This window comes from Haliotis rubra, unplaced genomic scaffold (assembly GCF_003918875.1).
Source record: "Haliotis rubra isolate DU_JTF1 unplaced genomic scaffold, ASM391887v1 Scf37, whole genome shotgun sequence".
In the NCBI taxonomy this organism is placed as follows: domain Eukaryota; kingdom Metazoa; phylum Mollusca; class Gastropoda; order Lepetellida; family Haliotidae; genus Haliotis; species Haliotis rubra.
The window spans coordinates 2,967,645-2,992,169 of record NW_025767046.1 but is presented as its reverse complement, the minus strand read 5'-3'; the positions used below and the strand labels follow the sequence as shown (position 1 = coordinate 2,992,169).

Below are 24,525 nucleotides of genomic sequence, written 5' to 3'. Positions count from 1 at the left end.
TCATCGGTACGTTTTCACTGCAAACAGGCTATAGAGGAGAATTGATACACGTCCTCTATCAGAGCTGAATCTTACTTAAAGGAGAATTAATATACATCTGCTTTCAGAGCTTAATCTTACTTAGAGGAGAATTAATACATATCTGCTTTCAGAGAGCTTAATCTTACTTAGAGGAGAATTAATACATATCTGCTTTCAGAGAGCTGAATCTTACTTAAAGGAGAATTAATACATATCTGCTTTCAGAGCTGAATCTTACTTAGAGGAAAATTAATATACATCTGCTTTCAGAGCTGAATCTTACTTAAAGGAGAATTAATACATATCTGCTTTCAGAGCTGAATCTTACTTAAAGGAGAATTAATATATATCTGCTTTCAGAGCTGAATCTTACTTAGAGGAGAATTAATACATATCTGCTTTCAGAGAGCTGAATCTTACTTAGAGGAGAATTAATACATATCTGCTTTCAGAGCTGAATCTTACTTAAAGGAGAATTAATATAGATCTGCTTTCAGAGCTTAATCTTACTTAGGGGAGAATTAATACATATCTGCTTTCAGAGAGCTGAATCTTACTTAGAGGAGAATTAATACATATCTGCTTTCAGAGCTGAATCTTACTTAGAGGAGAATTAATACATATCTGCTTTCAGAGCTGAATCTTACTTAGAGGAGAATTAATACATATCTGCTTTCAGAGCTGAATCTTACTTAAAGGAGAATTAATACATATCTGCTTTCAGAGCTTAATCTTACTTAAAGGAGAATTAATATACATCTGCTTTCAGAGCTGAATCTTACTTAAAGGAGAATTAATACATATCTGCTTTCAGAGAGCTGAATCTTACTTAGAGGAGAATTAATACATATCTGCTTTCAGAGCTGAATCTTACTTAGAGGAGAATTAATATACATCTGCTTTCAGAGAGCTGAATCCTACTACAGCCTGACTGTTTATATTATTATCCTTAAATGTTATGAATCATTATTACTGCGACCATGGGTCTAACATCGATAATAATCGTTGTTATGATAATGACGACGATGATAATGATTACCACATAAAGTTATCAGTACACGAGTGGAGGACGAGTCGAAAACGCGTTTTGCGAAAGTCCATGTTTTCTGCAACGTAAAACACAAAAACTAAAGAGGGAGCATTTTTTACATCACTTAATGTCATGAGCACGTGTTCACCACTGAATTGTATGCTTTTCACATCTCACTACTTGGCTTGTAGACAAACAGGGGTTGTATCATTCAAGGTTAATGAAAGTATTTTTGAAAACCTAGCATGGTTTGGAAACTCACTTGAGATGCACATCTCACTGATTACAGTAACACGGCAGAAATATTAAAATAGACTTCACGAGAACACCAAGCATGTTCTTGACAAACGACCGCAGCCTGTAGGTCACCTTCATCTCAACGTGTTTGGTAGACTAACGCTTAGTCCCTGAATACATATATCATTTTGATAGTAATAAACACACCCATTTAAATTGATAAGGAGCCCCAACTGAGTTGGGATCTTCAGAACCTGGGGAAATCTAGATTTGCTTCATTTAGGGTTTTAGCATTGCAGGGAGGACTAGGCAGTAGGGTAAATAATGTGGTTCAGGGACTGTGAGATCGACAGACAAAGTGTTTGGGAGAGAGCTGGGGGAGATTCAGAGTGGGTGATGGGTTGGCGTGAGGGTGCAGTAGACTGAGAGGGTGGGTGTGTCAGGGCGTCTCGGCATAGGGAGGGGACAGGGTGAGTTGGGTGTTTCGGAGAACCATGCCCCAGAATAGAAAGCCTTTTTCAGATCACGCCGCCCTAAACTTTACATGGCTTTGGTCTGTGTTTCTCATATCTCGCCGATCGTAAATTACACTTCCGCTAAAAGAATAATTCTTTATACGTATGTCAAGCCGCCATGGGCATGATGACATCGCATGAATGACCTACATTGCCAGAGGTGAAAACGGTCGATCCGATTCTGCAAATACTTCCAGTTCATTTTTTTAAAACTCATCCATTCACGTAAGAAAAGTAGTTCTCCTTATTCTCCGCGTATATGTTTACACACTACTCTCCCAGTGACTCCAGATTACCTAAGTATACAGTTACATGATTATCAGTTGAATAAGCTCACTTTTACGCGTTATCACTTTTATGATGGCTTAACCCAATTCACTTATAGTCAAAATTGCACCTACACAGCAGGATCTCAACTCATAATGGCTAACGTATCCCCTCGTTTAGGAACATATTTCCCTAAGAAATTAACAAATTATGTTTATTGAATCGTTTTAGACAAACTCAAATCCAGTTTTCAAGTATATGCTATATTTTAACAGTCACCGTCACCGTTACCGCCATGCATGACCTTCACCTGCATGAACGTAAATTTCAAAACATAAAGAAAATGGTTATTACGTCTACATCTGAACATGTAACCTATGCATTAGGTCCTGTTATTATATTTTACCTAATTTGTGTTCTTTTTTCTGTTAATATAACATCGAGTTAATTGTCAGTTTGTTACATAAAAAAATATTCAGTATGACATCAACCTGTTATAAGACTCCAGCTGTTGTTTATACGACCAGACCGTCGGTAGATGGTGACATATGGCGGTGCAGTTTATTGTTAAAATGTTTCTGTTTCTACTGTTTTAATACTTTATTTATGTTAGAAGGTTCAGTAGTGCGCAGTGGTGTGTTAGTTAGTGTTGCCCACGTGGTGAACGTACAAATGGTACGATACACACTTCGCGCGGTTCGATTGGACAATCATGGTCACGCCAATACGTCACGTTCATCCGGAACTATTATTTCATCATAACAATCGCGAGTTCAGTGATGCTGACGTCATAACCTCTCAACCTGAAACCTCTGCTCTTGTACCCATTTTGTATTCTCTAAACACATCTCGTGTCCACTAAACATCTTCTCAGTATAAGCTGAAGGGCTGTACAACTGAACAGGCGATGTCATGACCACTAATGTACTGCTATGACCACTGACTGTACTGCTATGACCACTGACTGTATTGCTATGACCACTGACTGTACTGCTATGACCACTGACTGTATTGCTATGACCACTGACTGTACTGCTATGACCACTGACTGTACTGCTATGACCACTGACTGTACTGCTATGACCACTGACTCAACTGGTATGACCACTGACTGTACTGCTATGACCACTGACTGTACTGCTATGACCACTGACTCAACTGCTATGACCACTGACTGTACTGCTATGACCACTGACTGTACTGCTATGACCACTGACTCAACTGGTATGACCACTGACTCAACTGGTATGACCACTGACTGTACTGCTATGACCACTGACTCAACTGGTATGACCACTGACTGTACTGCTATGACCACTGACTGTACTGCTATGACCACTGACTCAACTGCTATGACCACTGACTGTACTGCTATGACCACTGACTGTACTGCTATGACCACTGACTCAACTGGTATGACCACTGACTGTACTGCTATGACCACTGACTGTACTGCTATGACCACTGACTGTACTGCTATGACCACTGCCTGTACTGCTATCACCACCGACTGTACTGCTATGACCACTGGCTGTACTGCTATGACCACCGACTGTACTGCTATGACCACCGACTGTACTGCTATGACCACTGACTTTACTGCTATGACCACTGACTGTACTGCTATGACCACTGACTGTACTGCTATGACCACCGAATGTACTGCTATGACCACTGACTTTACTGCTATGACCACTGACTGTACTGCTATGACCACTGACTGTACTGCTATGACCACTGACTTTACTGCTATGACCACCGACTGTACTGCTATGACCACTGACTGTACTGCTATGACCTCTGACTTTACTGCTATGACCATTGACGGTATTGCTATGACCATTGACTGTACTGCTATGACCTCTGACTGTACTGCTATGACCTCTGACTTTACTGCCATGAACATTGACTGATGTTCGTTGGCATCACAGATTTGTGGGAAAACGTATTGTGTCAACATGGAGTAGGGTGAGTAAGTATGGTTTTACCCTGCTTTTAGCAATATTCCAGCAATATCACGGAGACGGACATCAGAAATGAGCTTCACACTATGTGCCAATGTGGGGAATTGAACCCGGGCCTTCAGCGTGACGAGCGAACGTCTTAACCACTAGGCCACCCCACCGCCCCTTCAACGTGACAACAACGACACGTCATTAGCCAAGCCATTGAGCCTGACCACCTCTCTCATTACGTCGCATGCTGCAGTCAACGTACGTCGACCTGCATTAACACGTATTCTCCACGGGTCGACATAAAAAAAGAATGAATATAAATGTTCCTTACAATAATAGCTTCATGGTGTGAAATCGATATTCTTCGGGATACTAATGAGTATGAAATCGATGCATTTCTCTTACATCTGAAATAGATCTGACACCAATACTTCCATCATTGAGTTAGTTTAGTTTTACGCCGCTTTTAGCAATGTTCCATATCCATATCATTACTTCAACGTATGTAAAATGGAACACTCGCATAACAGTCAGTTGGTGTAAGGGTCTCTTTACGAGGAGGCGCTTTCAGATTTACCTTAAGGTTAACTCACAACGGGGGCAATCAGTGGTAAAGCCTTCGCTCGCCACGCCTTTGGTCCGGGTTCGATTCCCCACACGGCCACAATTTGTAAAGCTCATTTCTAGTGTGCTCTAATTTTGGCGTTAAACCTAACTCACTCCAATCATAACATGACTTTCTGACGAATTAGAATAGTACAAAAATGGCATCCACCAACCTTCTGCTAAGTTCTCGATCGATCCAAAATAGTTTCTTGATTTTCTCAATAAGAAGAAAACCGAACGAGGTGGATCCTTGTTTTGATTAATAAAGAAATTAGTTTGAACCTTTTGAACAGGCACAACTGTCGCGGGGTGTTATAAGAGCTGTTGGGGTGGGGTGGGGGTGGGTGGGTGGGGGCATAGTTCCTTGTGGTATCCATGGCAATCAATCAATACCAGACTTTAATGTTGTTCCCGCTCACACACAACGACACGTTCAATCACCATGACATCTGCCCGTTTCTTTATCTGTCTGACAGAGTCGAAAATGATGATCAATACAGACTTAGGGCACTGACATTACGGCAACGGTCTCCACCTAACTAGACAGTTCTACGATTTACACTACATAGCCCATTCGATGTTAGATCTCTCGCCCTGTCGATACAGCGTGTTAGGTTTAACGGTCCCCTGTATGTCAGTTAGTTCACATTGGTAGCTTAATGTGGATTTAGATATATAACTACTGCTATGACCACTGACTGTACTGTCACGACCAGTGAATCTACTACTTTCTTATATGAGGGGCGGTGGGGTAGCCTAGTGGTTAAAGCGTTCGCTCGAAGGGTGGTGTTCGATTCCAACAAGGGTACAATGTGTAAAGTCCATTTCTGGTGTTCCCCGCCGTGATGTTGCTGGTATATTGCTAAAAGCGGCGTAAAACCTTACTCACTCACTCACTCATTCTTATTTGAAGTAAAGCAATTGTTGAAAGAAACGAGCAGGATTAAGATACTGACAACCAATACACATAACGGGATTCGAACAGTCGATCACAGGTTTCTGCCACGCCTAAGGGACACACCTACGCACAGACAACTATGATATTTGTACCACTGGGCCTAACGTATCACCTAACAAAACGAACAAAACAAAGCCTTATAAAGGAACTTAAGTATTTAAACTTTCGCACTTTTTTTCGTATCAAATAAGCTACAAACACAAGCGTAAACCCGTCTTGTGAATTTCCAAATACAAAATTTAAAACCTTCTGAAAACCTTTGTAAGATCCTAATCTTAATAACGCTGACGAGCAGCTCAGAAACACGTCTATTTCGTTTCGCACGCATGCTCTGAGCTCATCTGTATTTTCGATTGTGCATATCACATCCCACCGGATGCTTTCTGATATTCACCAATTAGCCCGCTCAACTTTATTACCTGCCCTGGTTAAAAATAACTATTTTCTCTTGACGAAGAACACTGCCCCGACCCTATCGCCCTAGATACGACAATGTTCTATTCCGAAGCCAAAGGCTACACTATGAACTCATCAATTGTCAATCGTTTTCTCAAAATGCTTTATCATGATGAGTTGCATACATATTTATAACAATCTGTATTGGTTTATCTATCAATCTCTTTAAAGCTGAGCATGGAGATGAAATGCTATAAAGATGCAACAACAATGGCATAATTATGTTGCAGTGATGCTGCGGCAGTGCTATAATGATGCTACAACGACGCTTTGATGATGCTACAACGATGCTATAATGATGCTACACTGATTCTATAACCAATGCTACAGTGATGCTACAACAACGCTATAATGATGCTACAACAATGCTATAATGATGCTACAACAATGCCATAATGACGCTACAACAATGCCATGATGATGTTACAACAATGTTATAATGATGCTACAACGACGCTTTGATGATGCTACAACAATGCTATAATGATGCTACACTGATGCTATAACCAATGCTACAGTGATGCTACAACAATGCTATAATGATGCTACACTGATGCTATAACCAATGCTACAGTGATGCTACAACAATGCTATAATGATGCTACACTGATGCTATAACTATTGGTACAGTGATGCTACAACAATGCTATAATGATGCTACACTGATGCTATAACTATTGCTACAGTGATGTTACAACAATGTTATAATGATGCTACAACGATGCTATAATGATGCTACACTGATGCTATAACCAATGCTACAGTGATGCTACAACAATGCTATAATGACGCTACAACAATGCTATAATGATGCTACAACAATGCTATAATGACGCTACAACAATGCTATAATGACGCTACAACAATGCTATAATGATGCTACAACAATGCTATAATGACGCTACAACAATGTCATGATGATGTTACAACAATGTTATAATGATGCTACAACAATGCTATAATGATGCTACAACAATGCCATAATGATGTTACACTGATGCTATAACCAATGCTACAGTGATGCTACAACGATGCTATAATGATGCTACAACAATGCTATAATGATGCTACAACAACGGTACAGCAATACTACAAGGAAGTGAACATTCAAAAACATATGCACACACTGCGTAGGAACCGAGTCAATATATCTCCATGAGAGAAACACATGTCGCAATACTGTCTGCAATATCACGAGAGAGAGTTAGTGAGTATGGTTTAACGCCACTTTTAGCAATATTCCAGCAACATCACGGCGAAGAACACCAGAAAAGGGCTTCACACATTGTACCCATGTGGGGAATCGAACCCGGGCCTTCAGCATGGCGAGCGAAAGCTTTAACCACTAGGCTACCCTACCGTCCCACAATATCACTAGAGGTGTCAACGAGTAATACATGTTCTTGTTCTTTGACTACAGAAGTTATTACTCACCTGGATCTGCCTGGTACTTCATGGCATCGGTGTCCACATCCACACCGAATAGCCTACCGCCAGTGGTCAAGAACTGAAGACCTCTGTACACCAGTTCCAACTCAACGTTCTCAACGTAGAAGTGGAAGACCATGATCTTCTCACCCGATTGATCTCTGTAAATATAAGGATGATAACATAACCTGGTACTTTTCAGATTAAACAATTGTTGGGTGTGTGTTAACTGAATGTAAACCGACAATGTTATAATTACATCATTACAAGCATGTTGTGAGCTGCACAAATGCTGTTTATAATTATATTTTAGGACATTATTATAATCATTGCAGAAAAAGATCATTAAAATCTTTACACGTCCTCTGAGGATGTCAGCTAAAAACATGTGGTGGCGATGTAAGTGTTGCAAAGTTTCAAAATGTAGTTTCCTCAGCAGGTTGCACAACAAAGAGGTAGCTAAGTGCGTTATGTTCGTTTGGGTGTTTTTAGCAAAGGAAGTGAATTATGTGTTTAGGAAAAGCACGCAATCTAGGTTTACATCCGGTAGTTCTCTTACATTAGTAGCTTCCCTACAACTATGGAGCCACGTCATGCTTCGAGCATAGTGAAGTCATTTCACAGCATATTTTCTGATCACATTACTATAGATATGTGTTTTCTGGCCCCGATTTCTCGAAACAAACTTAAGTCTGAGTTTTGACTTAAGTTAGAGTGTTTACTAAAATTTGAGAAAATGCATTTCCTAGAATAAACTGAAATTGATATTAAACTCAAACATAGTAGACAATTTGAGTTTGGTGGATAGATTACTTAAGTTGTTTGGGCTTTATTTATTTTAAAAATGCAGTTGAGTTAAAAATTCAGCTGTTTCAAACTGTCAAACTCAGTTCGAAATTTGAGTAAAAACTTAAGTTTGTTTCGAGAAATCGGGGCCTGGTCACGAAAATAACACTGAGATTAAGTGTGTGAGACCTTGTATGTCATGTCTCGCAATGATCCTCGTGTACTCGTGTGCAGCTACAACGATGCGGTGGTGATGTTACAATTATTCTACAGTGTTGCAATAATGATGTTACAACAATGCCATAGTGATGCTAAAACAGTGTTCTAATGATGCTACAACGATGCTACAATGATGTTACAACGATGCTATGATGATGCTACGTCGATGCCACAATGATGCTATGATGATGCTACGTCGATGCTACAGTGATGCTACGTCGATGCGTCAATGATGTTACAACGATGCTATGATGATGCTACGTCGATGCTACAATTATGTTACAACGATGCTATGATGATGCTACGTCGATGCTACAATGATGTTATAACGATGCTATGATGATGCTACGTCGATGCTACAATGATGTTACAACGATGCTATGATGATGCTACGTCGATGCTACAATGATGTTACAACGATGCTATGATGATGCTACGTCGATGCTACAATGATGTTACAACGATGCTATGATGATGCTACGTCGATGCTACAATGATGTTACAACGATGCTATGATGATGCTACGTCGATGCTACAATGATGTTACAACGATACTACAATGATGCTACGTCGATGCTACAATAATGTTACAACGATGCTATGATGATGCTACGTCGATGCTACAATGATGTTACAACGATACTACAATGATGCTACGTCGATGCTACAATGATGTTATAACGATGCTATGATGATGCTACGTCGATGCTACAATGATGTTACAACGATACTACAATGATGCTACGTCGATGCTACAATAATGTTACAACGATGCTATGATGATGCTACAAGAATGCTGTAATGATGCTACAATAGTGCTAATAAGCAGTTGTCACTAAGGTGACATAATCCCCTCCGTAAATTATCAAATTAAACTTAAAAAAGTAATGAACGTGAAGGTCGTAGTTTAAGATGAAGTTAAATGTCAACAACAACAACAAGATGACCAGTCAACCTTTTTTGATATCTTGCTCTGTAGCTGTTCAAACACACATATTTTCAAGACTCACTTTGACCTTGACATGAATGTCATAGTGTATGAAATATGAAAAAAAATAGTAATAAAGAAATTACTTATCAAAAGAACATCCAAGAGAAGTCTTGAAAGTCTATGAAGAAAATCCAGTGAACCGTTCTTGAGATATCTAAGACTTGACAATCTTAACATGCTGAAATCTTCAAAGTGTCACCGTGACCTTGAAAATTATGTGAAGGTCACCAAAATCGAGAGAGCCCTGCGCCTATATGAAGCTTGGTGTCAAATATGAAGAGAATCCAGGGAACGGTTTTTGAGATATCTCGCTGACAACAGTAAAACGTTAAAGTTCCTTGAAATGAAGGTCAAGGTCATCAAACCTGACGGGGACCTTTCGCATACTGGTACCAAGTATGAAAAGAATCTAGTCAACCGTCCTTAAGATATTCCAATTCGTGCGTACGTACGGACGGAGCCTAATACAAAATCCCCTAATACTATATAATGATGTTACAACGATGCTTCAATGATGCTACAATGGTGCTACAACGATGCTACATCGATGCTACAATGGTGCTACAACGATGCTACAATGGTGCTACAACGATGCTACAATGATGCTACAACGACGCTATAAGGATGCTACAACAAAGCTATAAGGATGCTACAACAACGCTATAAGGATGTTACAACGATGCTGTAATGATGTTACAACGATGCAACAACGACGCTATAAGGATGTTACAAAGATGTTACCTCGATGTTACAATGAGGCTACAAGAATGCTCTAATGATGCTACAGCGATACTACAACAATGCTATAATGATGCGATGTACCACTTGATACTGCTATCAATGATTTATAATCTCGAAAGACCCATTAAATTATTGTTTTGCTAGCTATAAGACCAACAATGGTAACGTCTAATCTCTTTATGGGATTTTCAATCGATTTAAAATATATATAAAAACAGTGGTGAAAAACAACCTACCTGACGCCATCAAATCCAAATTCTGTAACAGATTTTATTCCCGAGAGGTCCAGGGTATAGAGTACCTGTCGTATGAAAAGACTATTATTTCAGCAAGTATATGCAACAGATACATAATTAGAACGTATTGTTCTTTATAAATTTCCCTTCTGACATTAACGAGACAGAGAGTATATCAGCTTAATGTAGTTTTTTTGTGCCGAAGGTCGTAGACCTCTGCTTCTCTGATAGATCCTAGAAAATTGGATATGGTACTGACAGACCACTTAGCATAATCGGGTCGAATACGGAATTCGAGCCCACGATCATCAGATCCTGCTACAAGTAAGGGGCGCAATTCTGCACAGAGAACTGTTTTGTTCAGTGTTATCCTTAATATATACTGAACCACAAAAGAAACGTCGCTTTTCAAAACCAAATGCAAGATTTTGTTCTTACAAAATGGTGTTTTTATTATGATTGTATCGTTTTGTTAACATGTTTTTCAATCCAAATTGACAGTTATTACCAACATCAGTGTGTTTTCTGATGAAAAAGCATTTCGACCAAACGCACCTAAAAAGACAGACGTGGTAAAAGGTTCCGTATTATATTCGTGAAATTGAAAATGCACTTGCATATCGTGACAGCCCTACCAATGAAAGCGAGTCCCAAACTCGCCTGAAATCATTCCACGAATTACGAGAGATCAGAGGAACCACGTTTTGGGACGATTACAAGTTGGCCAGACTGCCAATCATTTTAATGTTCATGTTAGGACAATCTACCGACTGCAGGAACGGTATCAGGTCACTAACAGCATCCAAGACCGTCCGGCGACCTTCAGTAACATCACAATGTCAAGACCGACAGATTGTGCGCCACCATCTGCAGGGTCGCTTCCCCAGAGCGACGGAAAGAGCACGCCAGACCATTGGGACTCACCACAGACCCATCAGTGCCGATACAGTTTGTCGGCGTTTGCGCGGAAGAAACCTCTGCTGTCACAGACCATATCGTAGTCCTGTCCCCACCGCTCATCACCGCCCAAACCGACTGCAATGGGCAACTCAGCATCGGAATTGGCGTTATCGACAATGGAGAACTGTGTTTTTTCTCATGAAGATATTGTGTTTCGACAGTCGATGGCAGAGTGAGAGTATGGTGAAGGCGTGGGGAACTGTTTTCCAGTGAGTGTATTGTTGAAAGAGACTCGTGGGGTTGTCCAAGCATCATGGTATAGGGTGCAATCGGTCTGAACCAGATAGCTGGCACCGTGGTGTTTCAGAATCTCGGTCCAGGATGAGGAAATGACGTGACAGTTGCTCGCTATATTGACCAAGTCATAAAACCCCACGTTGTACCACATTTTGGACGTTACAGAAATCACATCTTCCAACAAGACAATGCTCATGCCCACACTGCCAGAGTAACATTGGACTTCCTAAAACAACATGGCATCCAAATTCTACAATAGCCTGCACTCGATTTTGATTTGAGTCCAATAAAACACCTTTGAGACGAGATTCAAAGAAAAACTGAATGACCGCCACCCAAGGCCGATAACTGCTGCTGGATTCCATCAGCCATTTCACAGAGTATTGACCCAAAGTGCCTATGGCCTTCATCAACCAGCTAATTCATTCCATGTACAGACGATGCAACACTTTCATCGATGCTTATAGAGGCCACACACAATACTGACTCTGGGGTATCTTAACGGTACCATTTTAGGTGATTTTGATTGTATGAACTCTAAATGTGATCACCAAAAATGTGTTAACCATAATTGTCAAGTTTGAATTCAATCCTCCGATTTGATTGTTCATTAGAGTAAATTAAAGTGTGTGTTTTAAGAAACCGCTATCAGTGCGACATTTCTTTTGTGGCTCAGTACATATAAAGGTAAAATTCAGCATTGTACAGTAGTACATATAAAAGTATATGACTATATATATAATTATATATCTAGTTTTCGTCCGTTATAAAGTAAGTTGAATCCTGATATATATTCTACGAATGTCACGATTTTCCGGATTTTAACGGAAAATGATTAAGATCGACAGAATACTGTCCAAAACCATGCGAAATCTCAAGAGTACCTTTCCTTGCTTTCCAATGATGCCACAAATGTTTAGAAGCTGCCCTCCTACTTACACGAGCAGAATCCCTTGTGACCCCGATTCCGTTGAACGACACATTGGAAGCCCCTGGTGATCCTTACGTCCGTACTCTAACACAAACTAACGACTGCGCTACGATGGCTTTGTGGAACGGGGTTCTGGTCAGACTGAATAAGCAATAACTCCAATACCGTATCTACAGTAATAAATTGTTGAATACATGACACATACCCTTCCTCTCACTCTGGCCGTTACATCCTCATGTGGTGATGTAAATCCTGCAGGAATAACCACGTCCTTTCTGACTGGAACGCTGACAGTAATTCGATACATTTCTGGAAATTAAAGAAAACGAGGTATTTACAAAATATCCAACAAAGCATTCAGGAAATGAACGTAACGAGAAGGAGGTGTCCGTGACGAGCCTTTGATACACAGACATAACTAATTTTTATATCGGATAAAATGGCGTTTCATGATGGAGACAAAAATTCAAATGTTTCATAAAATAGAATTTGCCTTGGTTTTGACTTGGTAATGGCATTACCAGTCTTTGACATATTCTGCCTCTCTTGATCGTATTTCCAAATTGTCTTGAATCGATGTTTAGAATCACATAATTATACAATCTGTTTATTTTCTTTGATATCGAACTGGTAATTGAATGACAGTTTCATGCACAAACCATTTCAATAAGCCCCGTGAGGCCAACCATCACATCTTATTAAAATATCAATATCTCTTTGACAAAATGATTCTTGATTTGCGTAAGAAATCTATGTTATTCTGATCAGTCAAGTTTTGAGATCGACCGGGTTGTTAAACAGTTTCATCACGAAGATTTTGAAAGGACACACATAACTGGGCTGCAGGACGATGGTGAACAAGTTTAAGAGGTCCTGTAATCCATATGCTTTGAGCAGAGACGACGTTGTGCCACAGACGATCAATGAAACAGAACTTAACGAGGTTCCCATAAGAAGTAGTTTTGTGAAATCAAAGAGTGAAACCTTTAGGACCTTTGTTGAAGAACATGATAAATTTATGTGTATTCCCTTTAAAATCATAATTTACAATAACCAACAAAAGTCTGTCATGAAAAGGTATTACTAGCGGCCCACCTACACTCGAACGTACTTCACGCCAACCCCATTATTACAACCCTCATATCTGGTTACACCATCGTGATTTGTTTTGGACGGTTCGTTTGAAGGTTACATGTCAAACACTGAATTGATTTGAGTGTGTGATGTCAGTGTAGCATCAAACAGAACCCGTTCATCCCTAATGCACCCATATCTAACATGGAAGACGTAACCCGTTCAGTGGGGCAGCATATAATCCAAGCTTGCATCCCTACTGCATCCATATCTGCCCGTTCAGTGGGGCAGCATATAATCCAACATCCCTACTGCACCCATATCTAACAAGGAAGACGTAACCCGTTCAGTTGGGCAGCATATAATCCAAACTTGCATCCCTACTGCACCCATATCTAACAAGGAAGACGTAACCCGTTCAGTTGGGCAGCATATCCCTACTGCATCTAACAAAAGACGTAACCCGTTCAGTTGGGCAGCATCCCTTGCACCCTACTGCACCCATATCTAACAAGGAAGACGTAACCCGTTCAGTGGGGCAGCATATAATCCAAGCTTGCATCCCTACTGCACCCATATCTAAGAAGGAAGACGTAACCCGTTCAGTTGGGCAGCATATAATCCAAACTTGCATCCCTACTGCACCCATATCTAACATGGAAGACGTAACCCGTTCAGTGGGGCAGCATATAATCCAAGCTTGCATCCCTACTGCACCCATATCTAACAAGGAAGACGTAACCCGTTCAGTGGGGCTGCATATAATCCAAACTTGCATCCCTACTGCACCCATATCTAACAAGGAAGACGTAACCCGTTCAGTGGGGCAGCATATAATCCAAGCTTGCATCCCTACTGCATCCATATCTGACAAGGAAGCCATGCCATGATATGGATACAGAATGGCGAAACTCTGGACTTGTCCAGTAGATATTACTGCGAGAAAGTGTTCTTGCTTCACTAGGCGAACATATAATGCATTACGGTCTTGCTTTTGCAGTTCACTTCCACCAACTCTGCATTTGAATTCCTTTTAAACATCAGGGTTTCATCGTGAAAGGGTATCCTATATTGGTCTTTCCTAATGAAGTTATGATTGATTGACAAAAAGACCCAAGGGCACTGTCATGTTAATCCTTGCATGAAGCGCCCCAATTTAATGATAATGTGTACCATACATGCTATATGCAGAGGTTTAAATGCGTTACTAAACTTATAGAAGTGTGAGTCTTCTGGTTGATATCACAGACACAAATGAAATCAATAACCGCATCTCTCTCGTAGCTACGTTAATAACGGACCTCTATTTAAAACAAGGGATAAATCTTTTAAAATCAATTTTCAAGAAACAGATTGCACCACAAATCATTAATGGGGCCATTGAGATCCTAAGACTATCTGTTTCATTTAAAGCACACACACTATGGCATGAAAGACGTGCATTAGCTTTCTAGCATGGAGATATAGCGTCCAATTTTCTATCTACACCACAACCGAAGGCATAAGAATAAGAAATCGATGAGCCTCTCTGGGTTTCGCAGGGGAACGTACAGAACGCGGCATTTCGAACACATCATCTTGTCATTTCTGTTAACTACAATTCAGTTTGGTTCAGAGAAATGTGTTTTTATATAAAGAATTATGCATTTCTACAGCACTCCTTGTCTTCAAGTGGTTAGTTTTATCTGTTTTGTTTTTTACGCTTGTGACATTTCGACCGTACAACGTTGACATTTTACAATAGAAATGTTTATATACATGACATCTGGTAAGATATACCCAACGGTAACTAGTTTAAAACTCCACAATGAAAAAATGCCTTTGTGAAGAGTTTACATGATGAATGAGGAAGAAGCAGCCCCGAAACGTACTTCTCTTTCCCCAAGACACAAACTGGCAATGAATACGAGGCGTGTCATCACTATAAGGCTTTTGCTATTGTTTACATACAACATCACGATATGGCTCCGGGAATCCTTTTCGAAGTGACCCGTGAAGATCCGGGTTAGAATTGGTCTTCAGTAACCCATGCTTGTCGTAAGAGGCGACTAACGGGGTCGGGTGGTCAGGCTCGCTGACTTGGTTGACACATGTCATCGGTTCCCAACTGTGTAGATTGATGGTCACGTTGTTGAACACTGGGCTGTCTGGTCCAGACTCGACTATTTACAGACCGCCGCCATATAGCTGTAATATTGCTGAATGCGGCGTTAAACAACCAATCAACCAGCCTTTTCGACGTTTTTACCTTTCTCCATGCACGTTGCGTTATCAGTATCCAACTTAAATCCTTCCAAACAGGAACAATAAAAGCTTCCATCTTGAGACTGTTCACACAGTTGACTGCAACCGAGGTTCTCACAGTCTGAAACAAGACGTTATATATTTCATAAAACTGGACTCATCAGAACAAAATCGAGGTGCTCTGATAATGATCTGAGTAAAATTAGCATTTGAATATCTAGGATGAGTAAACAAAAGGTTTTCAATGGCTGTGGTAGAGAGTTTGCAAAAGCATGACGGTTACTTGGTAATTGCAATGAAAGGTCGGTGCTGAAATACACACGTTAGGCTCATACGGTTTTGTCAGAAAAGAAACATGATCTAGTGGAAATTAATATATAGACAGAAAATAGAGAAATGCCTTTGATGAACATATGACAACTGCAAACGTAGAAGATCGTTAACTGTTGAAGAATTAGTGCAGGATAGTGTTAGGTTGTTTCCCAAACCATGTGTAAATAACTTCCAAACTATCACGATAGATTGATCTACGTAGGTCTGTGGGGCTTATTTTATGGTAGCTCTGGCTACATTAGACATAGTGTTAGGTTGTTTCCCAAACCATGTGTAAATCACTTCCCATAATATCACGATAGATTGATCGCATGTAGGTCTGTGGGGGCTTACCTTATGGTAGCTATGACTACCTAAGACATAACCCAGGTTACAGATTTAAACCTTTATAACCCATCAGTTACCTGCCTGTTAAGGTATCTGGGTTAGGTAACTAGGCTTCAACACGACGGTATGCAATTGGTGAATTTGTCTTGCAATTTGCAGTTCCCGTCTCAAGTGGCGCATGGAGTATTAGGGGTCTCTTAGGGGTAAAGAACGAGATGTTTGGGAAATAATAAACTTATGGCTGCTTGTAAATGCCCACTGGATCAGTGTCCAGTTATTTTCTTTCTCAACTCCCTAGAACGTACACAACAAAAGCAACAATGAGACTCTAGAAGGTTAACGGTCATAACAATAATCCTACCGGGTACCCATTCACCGCTTGATGGACAGACACAAAGGTGTAAGGAGACAACACGTATGATAAGTGTAAGACACGGTAGAAGTCCCAGAAACTCTCAGAAGTCAAGATGCCAAACCCGGCCATCCACCACTACTCTCCTGAACAAAGTTGCTTTACTTCTCCTAATTTCTGACAAGTGAGCTGTATTCAGGTCCAACTGCGATCACGGCCTTAGGAAACCATGATACCCAACCATATTTTCAGAACTAAACAGTGTGTACAAACATCAACGCATGGAAATGTTTAGCTATTTTTGACACTTGACACTGAAGTACGCTCAGCATCTAATAGTACGAGTATATATACTGTAAACTCGCCACCTTGTAACGCTACAGGTATTATGTATCCTACAATAACACGGTTGCTATATTTTCCTCAAATATCGCATTTACAAACTAACGGTCAAAAGAAATCATATCAAGTTTGGTTTCCATGTACTTGAAAACTGAATTAACAGTTCATCATTCATCAGTACAAAAACATTTTAAAAAAGCAGTTTGTTGTTAGCTAAATTTGCGTAGAATGGTCCAGAACTTTGCTAAGAAACGAATTTGCCATCACGAGACCCCATCATGTTTGAGATATTGTAAAATTATCCCAAAAATGTATATATATTCAAAGATGTCTAACGGTTACTGTATTTGAATTATGCACAAAAAAATATCACGCTATGCAATTTTAAATTGAAATTATGTTTAAATATAATAATGTTCTTGCATTGGAGTGTTGACAAAACATCAGCACAGTTAATTTTTCAAAAATAACATTGCTAACTTCAGATATTTTTTCATATGAAAAAAAAAATCAAACATAAAATCAACTGAGATGCACAGGATTTTTGCCTCAGTTACACGCCGTAGTGGAACAGATTCCTAAAACACCACGCTGATTGTAACTGAGATCGAGCTGAGACAAGTGTCGTGGCCTACATCCGGCTGTGTGTGAACATTTGCTTTCCACCAGTGCTTTTTGTGTCGAGGTTTGTCTATCTTCAGGAAGCAATTATCATAACTGAAGGTCTAAAGTTTCAAATTGTTGTTCCAGAAGCGACTGAAACGGGGCATCGAGTGCCGTCATCTCCAGATAGTGGAGGTTACTACTAAGTCTATTACCGGTATGACTGGAACATAACTGTAGGTCTCAAGTTATTAATAGTCACCGTAGAAGCGACTGAGGCAGGGCATCATGTGCCGTCACATCCTCACAGTGGTCGCATTGCTAAGACCTAGTCTATAACGGTATGTCTAATGTTATTTATGGTTGTTGTAGAAGCGACTGAAACGGGGCATCGAGTACCGTCATATCCAGATAGTGGAGGTTATTGCTAAAATCTAGTCTATAACGGTATGTCTAATGCTATTAATGGTCGTTGTAGAAGAGACTGAAACGGGGCATCATGTGCTCTGATATCCCCATAGTATAGACCATTGCTAAGACCTAGTCTATAACGGTATGTCTAATGTTATTAATGATCGATGACTGAAACAGGGCATTGACCGCGTCATGTCCTGAGGTTTGAGATCATTGCTAAGTATATTACTGGTATGTCTGGCCCATAATTGTAAGTCTAAAGTTTCAAATGGTCGTCGCAGAAGCGATTAAACTGTGCCATAATTGTCCTGGTGGTGGAGTTTATTGTTAAATTCATGACTCAGATGATTTCTCTGAAGTTTCAAATGATCAATAATGGCATGGGGTACGTAAAAGGGGCTCCGAATGCCATCATTTCCTGACATAGGGGATCACTGGTTTGTCTGATCCAGATTGTTTCCACTGACAAACCCGATCAACCATCCTGTTAGTCCTGTAGATGCATTAACATTACGACCTTTTTTGCACTTGTGACACTATTTTACTTAACGGATATTGAATAAAATGGGAAGAAAATAGTCGGACTGCATGAACCTGAAATCTATAATTATCTCTATACCTCGATAGAACTAATTTAGAATGGATATATTACAAAGTCGAGTATTGTGAAAATTGATAAAGTGAAAATTTCCCCAAGTAGGATACATCCATTGCAGACAGTTCCATGACCACTAAAGCAGTCCAAGGTAAGTTGTGTGGAGAACTGTTGGCCGTATAGTGACAGACGCTGCAGAGTAGGACATGAGGACTAGTTTCGCGAACACCTGGTGTCATCACTGATCATCAGTGATCAATAAATAAAATTCTTATGACAAGATTACCTTTCACGCCAAAGGAGTCTGTTTGGGCAGATAATACAGACAGACCGTTGTCTGGGCGTTGTGAATTAACAGAGACACCTTTGCGATCGACCGACACGAACATGTGCCATTATCATTCATAAAAATCCATTAAGCAATAGCGCGTTGTTAGCGTTAAGAAGCGTTGATTAGCAGCAACAAGGACACATATAGACTGAGTGTTAATGCAGTGTGTGTTATGATGAAGCAGTAAAGCAAGAAAAGCGTTTAAAGTGAAAGAAGAAACACTGTGAACACATTTAGGAAGCGCTCGACAAACCCACTGACGCACGCGTTCATTGTTTTACACGTGATGTCTTCGCTCGTTATACCGCTAAGCCTCTGTAGCTCACCTGATAGGTTTATAGAAAGTTTGCAACATCCATGTATACAGAATCTAACAGAATTATATTATTAAAGGTTCTGATATTGGGAATCTTTACTAAAGGGTCTGATATTGGGGTGATAGTTCTTGAAATCCAACCGGACCTGAAATAAGGGGTCGGGTAACCTACAGCTAACGATATCTGTCGATAATAATTGTCATCATGTTTACGTAACTTAGCTTATTCTTGTTGTTGTTCCATGTTGCACTTAAGTAACGTTCAACAGGGTGGGGTGTGACGATGACCCCGATTGAGCACGCCACCTGATTATTTAATCGCCAATTACGAAAAGGACATTTGCAGGAACCCATGCCCCGAACAACCACAGGTACCGTTCTGGTCACATATTGGCCAGTGAACTGAAGTTTGGGAAGGTCCGGACGCTCTCTACAGGACCTACGGTAACTCATGATGGCTACGAAACATAAGATCAATGTGAAGGTTACACTAGACTTGGCGTGAAGGACTATGTACGAAATAGATATATCTACTTTGTGGAATAACGCCATATTATTCTCGGAAGATAAATGACCATTATCCGAGGTTCTTTGACAGAACAACAAATGCTGAAACTATGGATGTACACTGCAACAGTTCCATTTTATCTGGCATAATTTAAGAAGGAAGATATGGTGCCACATTGATCATCTTGGAAACTGGAATCTCTTGAACATGCAAACGTGTCACCTTAATGAACCAGTAGTTTCAGAGGGATGAAGAAATGGATCATGACACAAGCTTATTTGTGAACCAAATAACTAATTTGTGGACAAAATGCTCATAGTGCTCGGGAAGCCAGTAATGTGTATGCCCGCCATGCAAGAGAATTCCATGAACAATAAATGGTGAAAGTCCATGTTTAGTGTGTACATTTGAGAAATATTTAGGTTTCATGATAAATGCTGGTTGACTCCCTTAATATTGACATTTGATTTGTTTTCAAATTGAAATTCCCAAATCTATATATATATCCGTCTTTCATCAATCAGACTGTCTAAAAGCATTAGAAACAAACTCTTAAGAGGGATAAATAACTTTCTATCTTTTTCGTACATAGTTTAAACATGAATTCGGCTAACAATATTTTGTTAAGGTTTCTTGCACTTATAATAAAATATATCAACCAAGGCCATTTCGCCGTTATCGCTTAACCTAACATTGATAAATCTTTGATTATCTCAGTAGGCTTGTGTTTCTATTTGACGTAATCATACACTGACGTTTATCAAAATCCTATTAAGTCTCACATCTATATGTATAAATAACAAGTTTTACTACAGATCGATTTCGTCTGCTATCAAACCCATCTTTGTCGTGATGAGTCCCAATAAGGTGAAACACGTCTCAGTTGACTGATAAACAACCTCGTTTGCCGATACAGCCTACTTGATATCATCGACAAGGGACTATCTATCCTAGAATGAAGGGAAGGCTTAACGTAAAGGCTGACGAGGAACACCTTGTATAAGCTCAAACAGTCTATGACGGATGAACTTATGTATGGTACTGTTGATATACACATGTAACACCCAATGAATAACACAAACACATGGACAATACATATTTCAATAAGAATTAAAAAAAGCACCACATTTGAAAAAGACAGCTTGAAACGAAGCTGTCAGTGTCTCATCATTCTTACCTTCGGGCATGGTTTCAACTGTAAAAGAATGTGTTAATAGCAGAAGGTGAATTGGAGATCTGTAAATATGTAGCCGAGAAAAACATAGTTTTCTTATGAGCCTTGATTTGATGTATCAACAGAATCTTGACACAACAGCCGGTTTTCCTTTTCTTGTGTGGATTTGGAATCAAGATCAGGGTTAATGTATTAGGAGAAAGTCAGCTTCGGTTACAGTAAGGGGCTTCACAAGCAGCACAATCGAACCAGGGTCTTCAGCGTAACGAGCGAATGCTGTATCCACTTGCCTAACCCACCGGCCCTTTGTTTTGTGAAGGATTGGTAGTATTGAAATAAGGTGTGTACAGTATGATACCATAAAGAATCTACTTGAATTATCCAACACCATCAGTGGGATATGCATTATGCCATTTTTAGCGTCCAGTGACTTTGTTAACACAGAGTCGTTTAAATGCTACGAGAAAAGGCTGTCTAGTGGTTAAAGCGTTCGCTCGTCACGCCGAAGATCCGCGTTTAGTTCTCACCTTGGTAAGTCCTTTTCTGGTAACATTGCCGTGATGTTGCATTAGTATTGCCAGATACGACGTCAAATAATAATCACTCCCTCACTCACTTAACTACTTTGACATACACATTTATGACAGAGACGATCAGTTTTCAGTATCGGTGAATGCACCATTAACATAACTGTTAAAGAGGCTCGTTACGCCGAAGACCTGGGTTCAATTCCCCACTGAGAAAAAAATCGTGAAGCCAATTTACGGTATATCTCACCGTAATATTGCCAAAGCGGCGTAAAGGCATAGTCACTCATTCTTAACGATTGTCAATGAACATGATAAATTTATATATATGTGAGTATATAGAATCACCATTTCCAGTTGGCAGTACGGATCTGTTGTTTTCTCAAAATAGTCCATGCAAATATAATCGGTTTCAAACTTAGTATCTAATGTCCGTACACCAATTACGTAACAACACAGGCCCTTCCCAAAACTAACGTAACAACGTAACATCTAAAGTCAAAAAGAAGACATAGGACCACACTATAGCATCTGCATACATATGACAAAGGATCATGCTATCAAATTAGCAGAACGTTGTGCTTGTGCTTCAAAAGAATTAGTACACACACACATTGTTGAAAAATACATACACACAAAAATGTACAATGTTATCTTTGCAAATCCTGCATGGATACAAAATGTAGGAATTCTTGAACGAAGACTTGACGTCGAGTGAAAAAATTTCATTGTAATAAGGTAAAAACATCATGATGGTTAACACCTAGTTGTCTTTCAGATCAATACTGATGTGAAAATCAAAATTTAATGCATTTCTTAAATATCATTTTAATTATCTGGTGGATTTATACTGACGGAAACAAATAAAGAGGATGTGTTGAAGTTGCATTTGTACATACATATTTCATATGATCACATGTGATCCAAAGGCACAGAGGTAACTTATGAATATGTATATGATAGGTTTCCAATATCTAGTCATCATCAGTCAATCTCATGTCATTGTCAACCATTGTCAACCAATCTCGACTTCCAGTTATACTGAAGCAAGTTTCGATCATCTTCAAACATGTTTTGATCATGTCAAACAAGGTTGGATCATCGTCATCGTGAACAGTCTTCGGACACCTTCAAACAATCTCTAAACATCGTCAACAGTCTTTGGACACCATCAAACCATCTCCAAACATCGTCAACAGTCTTTGGAAACCATCAAACAATTCTCCATGAATGCTCGGCAATCATCAAACAATCCTCCAGTCATCGTCAACATTCACTGGTAACCATCATGCATATTCTCCAGTCATCGTCATGAATGCTCGACAATCATCAAACAATCTCCAGCCTTCGTCCTCATTTTTCAGCCATTATCAAACAATCTCCAGTGATCGTCAAACAATACCTGGCCATATTCATGTCACAATCGGATGTCAAGCCTACCAAATGTTTCCTCGTATGCGACTACTTATTTCTTCCCGTCAGTATAGCTCTAAAGCACCAGGAGCGAAAGGATAATTTCAACAAACTTTCATTTGTTTCACAATTTGATTTTATCATCTTAACTGTAATTACTAATTTACAGAAATACAAAAATCGTATTTTCAAAGGCCGAATCTATATTTTGTAAAATTCCGAAGAAGAAAACAATCAGGTCGAACCACAGAGAGGTTGGATGGATCCCAACTCTGTATCCAAGTTCATGACAGTAGAACTAAGCATCTGACATAGCTCCTCTAAATCTTTACCTTTATTGAAGGGTCTGTCAGTCTTCAGGTGACACTTGCTGCCTTCATAACCAGGCGGGCACTCACATGTATTCACCAGAGAACCGTAGAAGTATCTGCAGGAGAAACACATGAGTATAAAATATATCCATCCCGTGTATCTCTCAAACATGCTCTGAAATAGAAAGACACAATTCCCATGCACATTTATATTCCTTGGCACGTATAAATTCGTAGAGCTGTTTCTATTTACCTCTCATATTTCATCCATTATTTTCCCTTTCAAATAACAATTTAATATAACGCAATACGAAAATTGTGTTAAAATCGTAAAGTTTCAAGAGTGACTGAACCTTATGTTAAATTTCATGTACCTAATCATTAATACTTTCCAAAAATGTATTCACTCAAGGTAACGAAATCTGATTTAAGGTATAACCGTTTGTAACGAATCTAATTTTTTTAATAAACTGCAGATGTTATTAAGTTGACAAGCCCGCGAAAGATCGCGTAAGACGAACAGTTCATTCTCGATGAGTGGTTACAGTTGATATTGTACGTTGAATGGTTTATCTCTCATATGACAAATTTATTTCACTTCCAAGTTCAATATAAATGGAGTTGTTTTTTATATCTTTTAAAAAAAATCCGTTTGAAGTTGCATGTACAGACAGAAGAGTGGCATGTGTTGACAGTTACATCATCAAGTTAGTACAAAATTGTATAGTTACACATATGAGGGTGTACATATACATGTATTGATAAATAGGAGCTACAGTTATAACTGTAGTAAATACATTAGTTTGAGTAAGTCAAATTGCATATGTGCTAAAATAAAATGTCAGAGTACGGTATCTAAGAGATGCCATTTCCTAGTAAAACAACCAAATTTATCATTTGTCATTGAAATACACCATATTTCCTTAAGCAACATGAGAAATCCTGCAAAGGATATATCTTGCTGTTTAAGGCTTGAAGTATTGATTAATACATGGAGTTGACACAGGCATCATTTTCAATGAACTGAAAAAATGATGAATTGTTGTCCTTGAGCTAATATAATTGAATGTACCTGCATTTAGGTTAA

At 39.4% G+C, this 24,525-nt stretch overlaps 1 protein-coding gene across 1 annotated transcript in view; it reads right to left on the bottom strand.

The window, feature by feature from the left end:
• The window catches only part of LOC124285876, a 124,392-nt gene that overhangs the window by 47,003 nt on the left and 52,864 nt on the right, over positions 1-24,525 (bottom strand). The window contains exons 3-8 of the mRNA XM_046722156.1: positions 23,460-23,554; positions 21,191-21,208; positions 15,897-16,013; positions 12,780-12,883; positions 10,447-10,511; positions 7,480-7,634 (exon numbers count right to left, since the gene is read on the bottom strand). Of these exons, the coding sequence (XP_046578112.1) occupies positions 7,480-7,634; positions 10,447-10,511; positions 12,780-12,883; positions 15,897-16,013; positions 21,191-21,208; positions 23,460-23,554 (554 nt within the window). The remainder of the gene's footprint in view (positions 1-7,479; positions 7,635-10,446; positions 10,512-12,779; positions 12,884-15,896; positions 16,014-21,190; positions 21,209-23,459; positions 23,555-24,525) is intronic.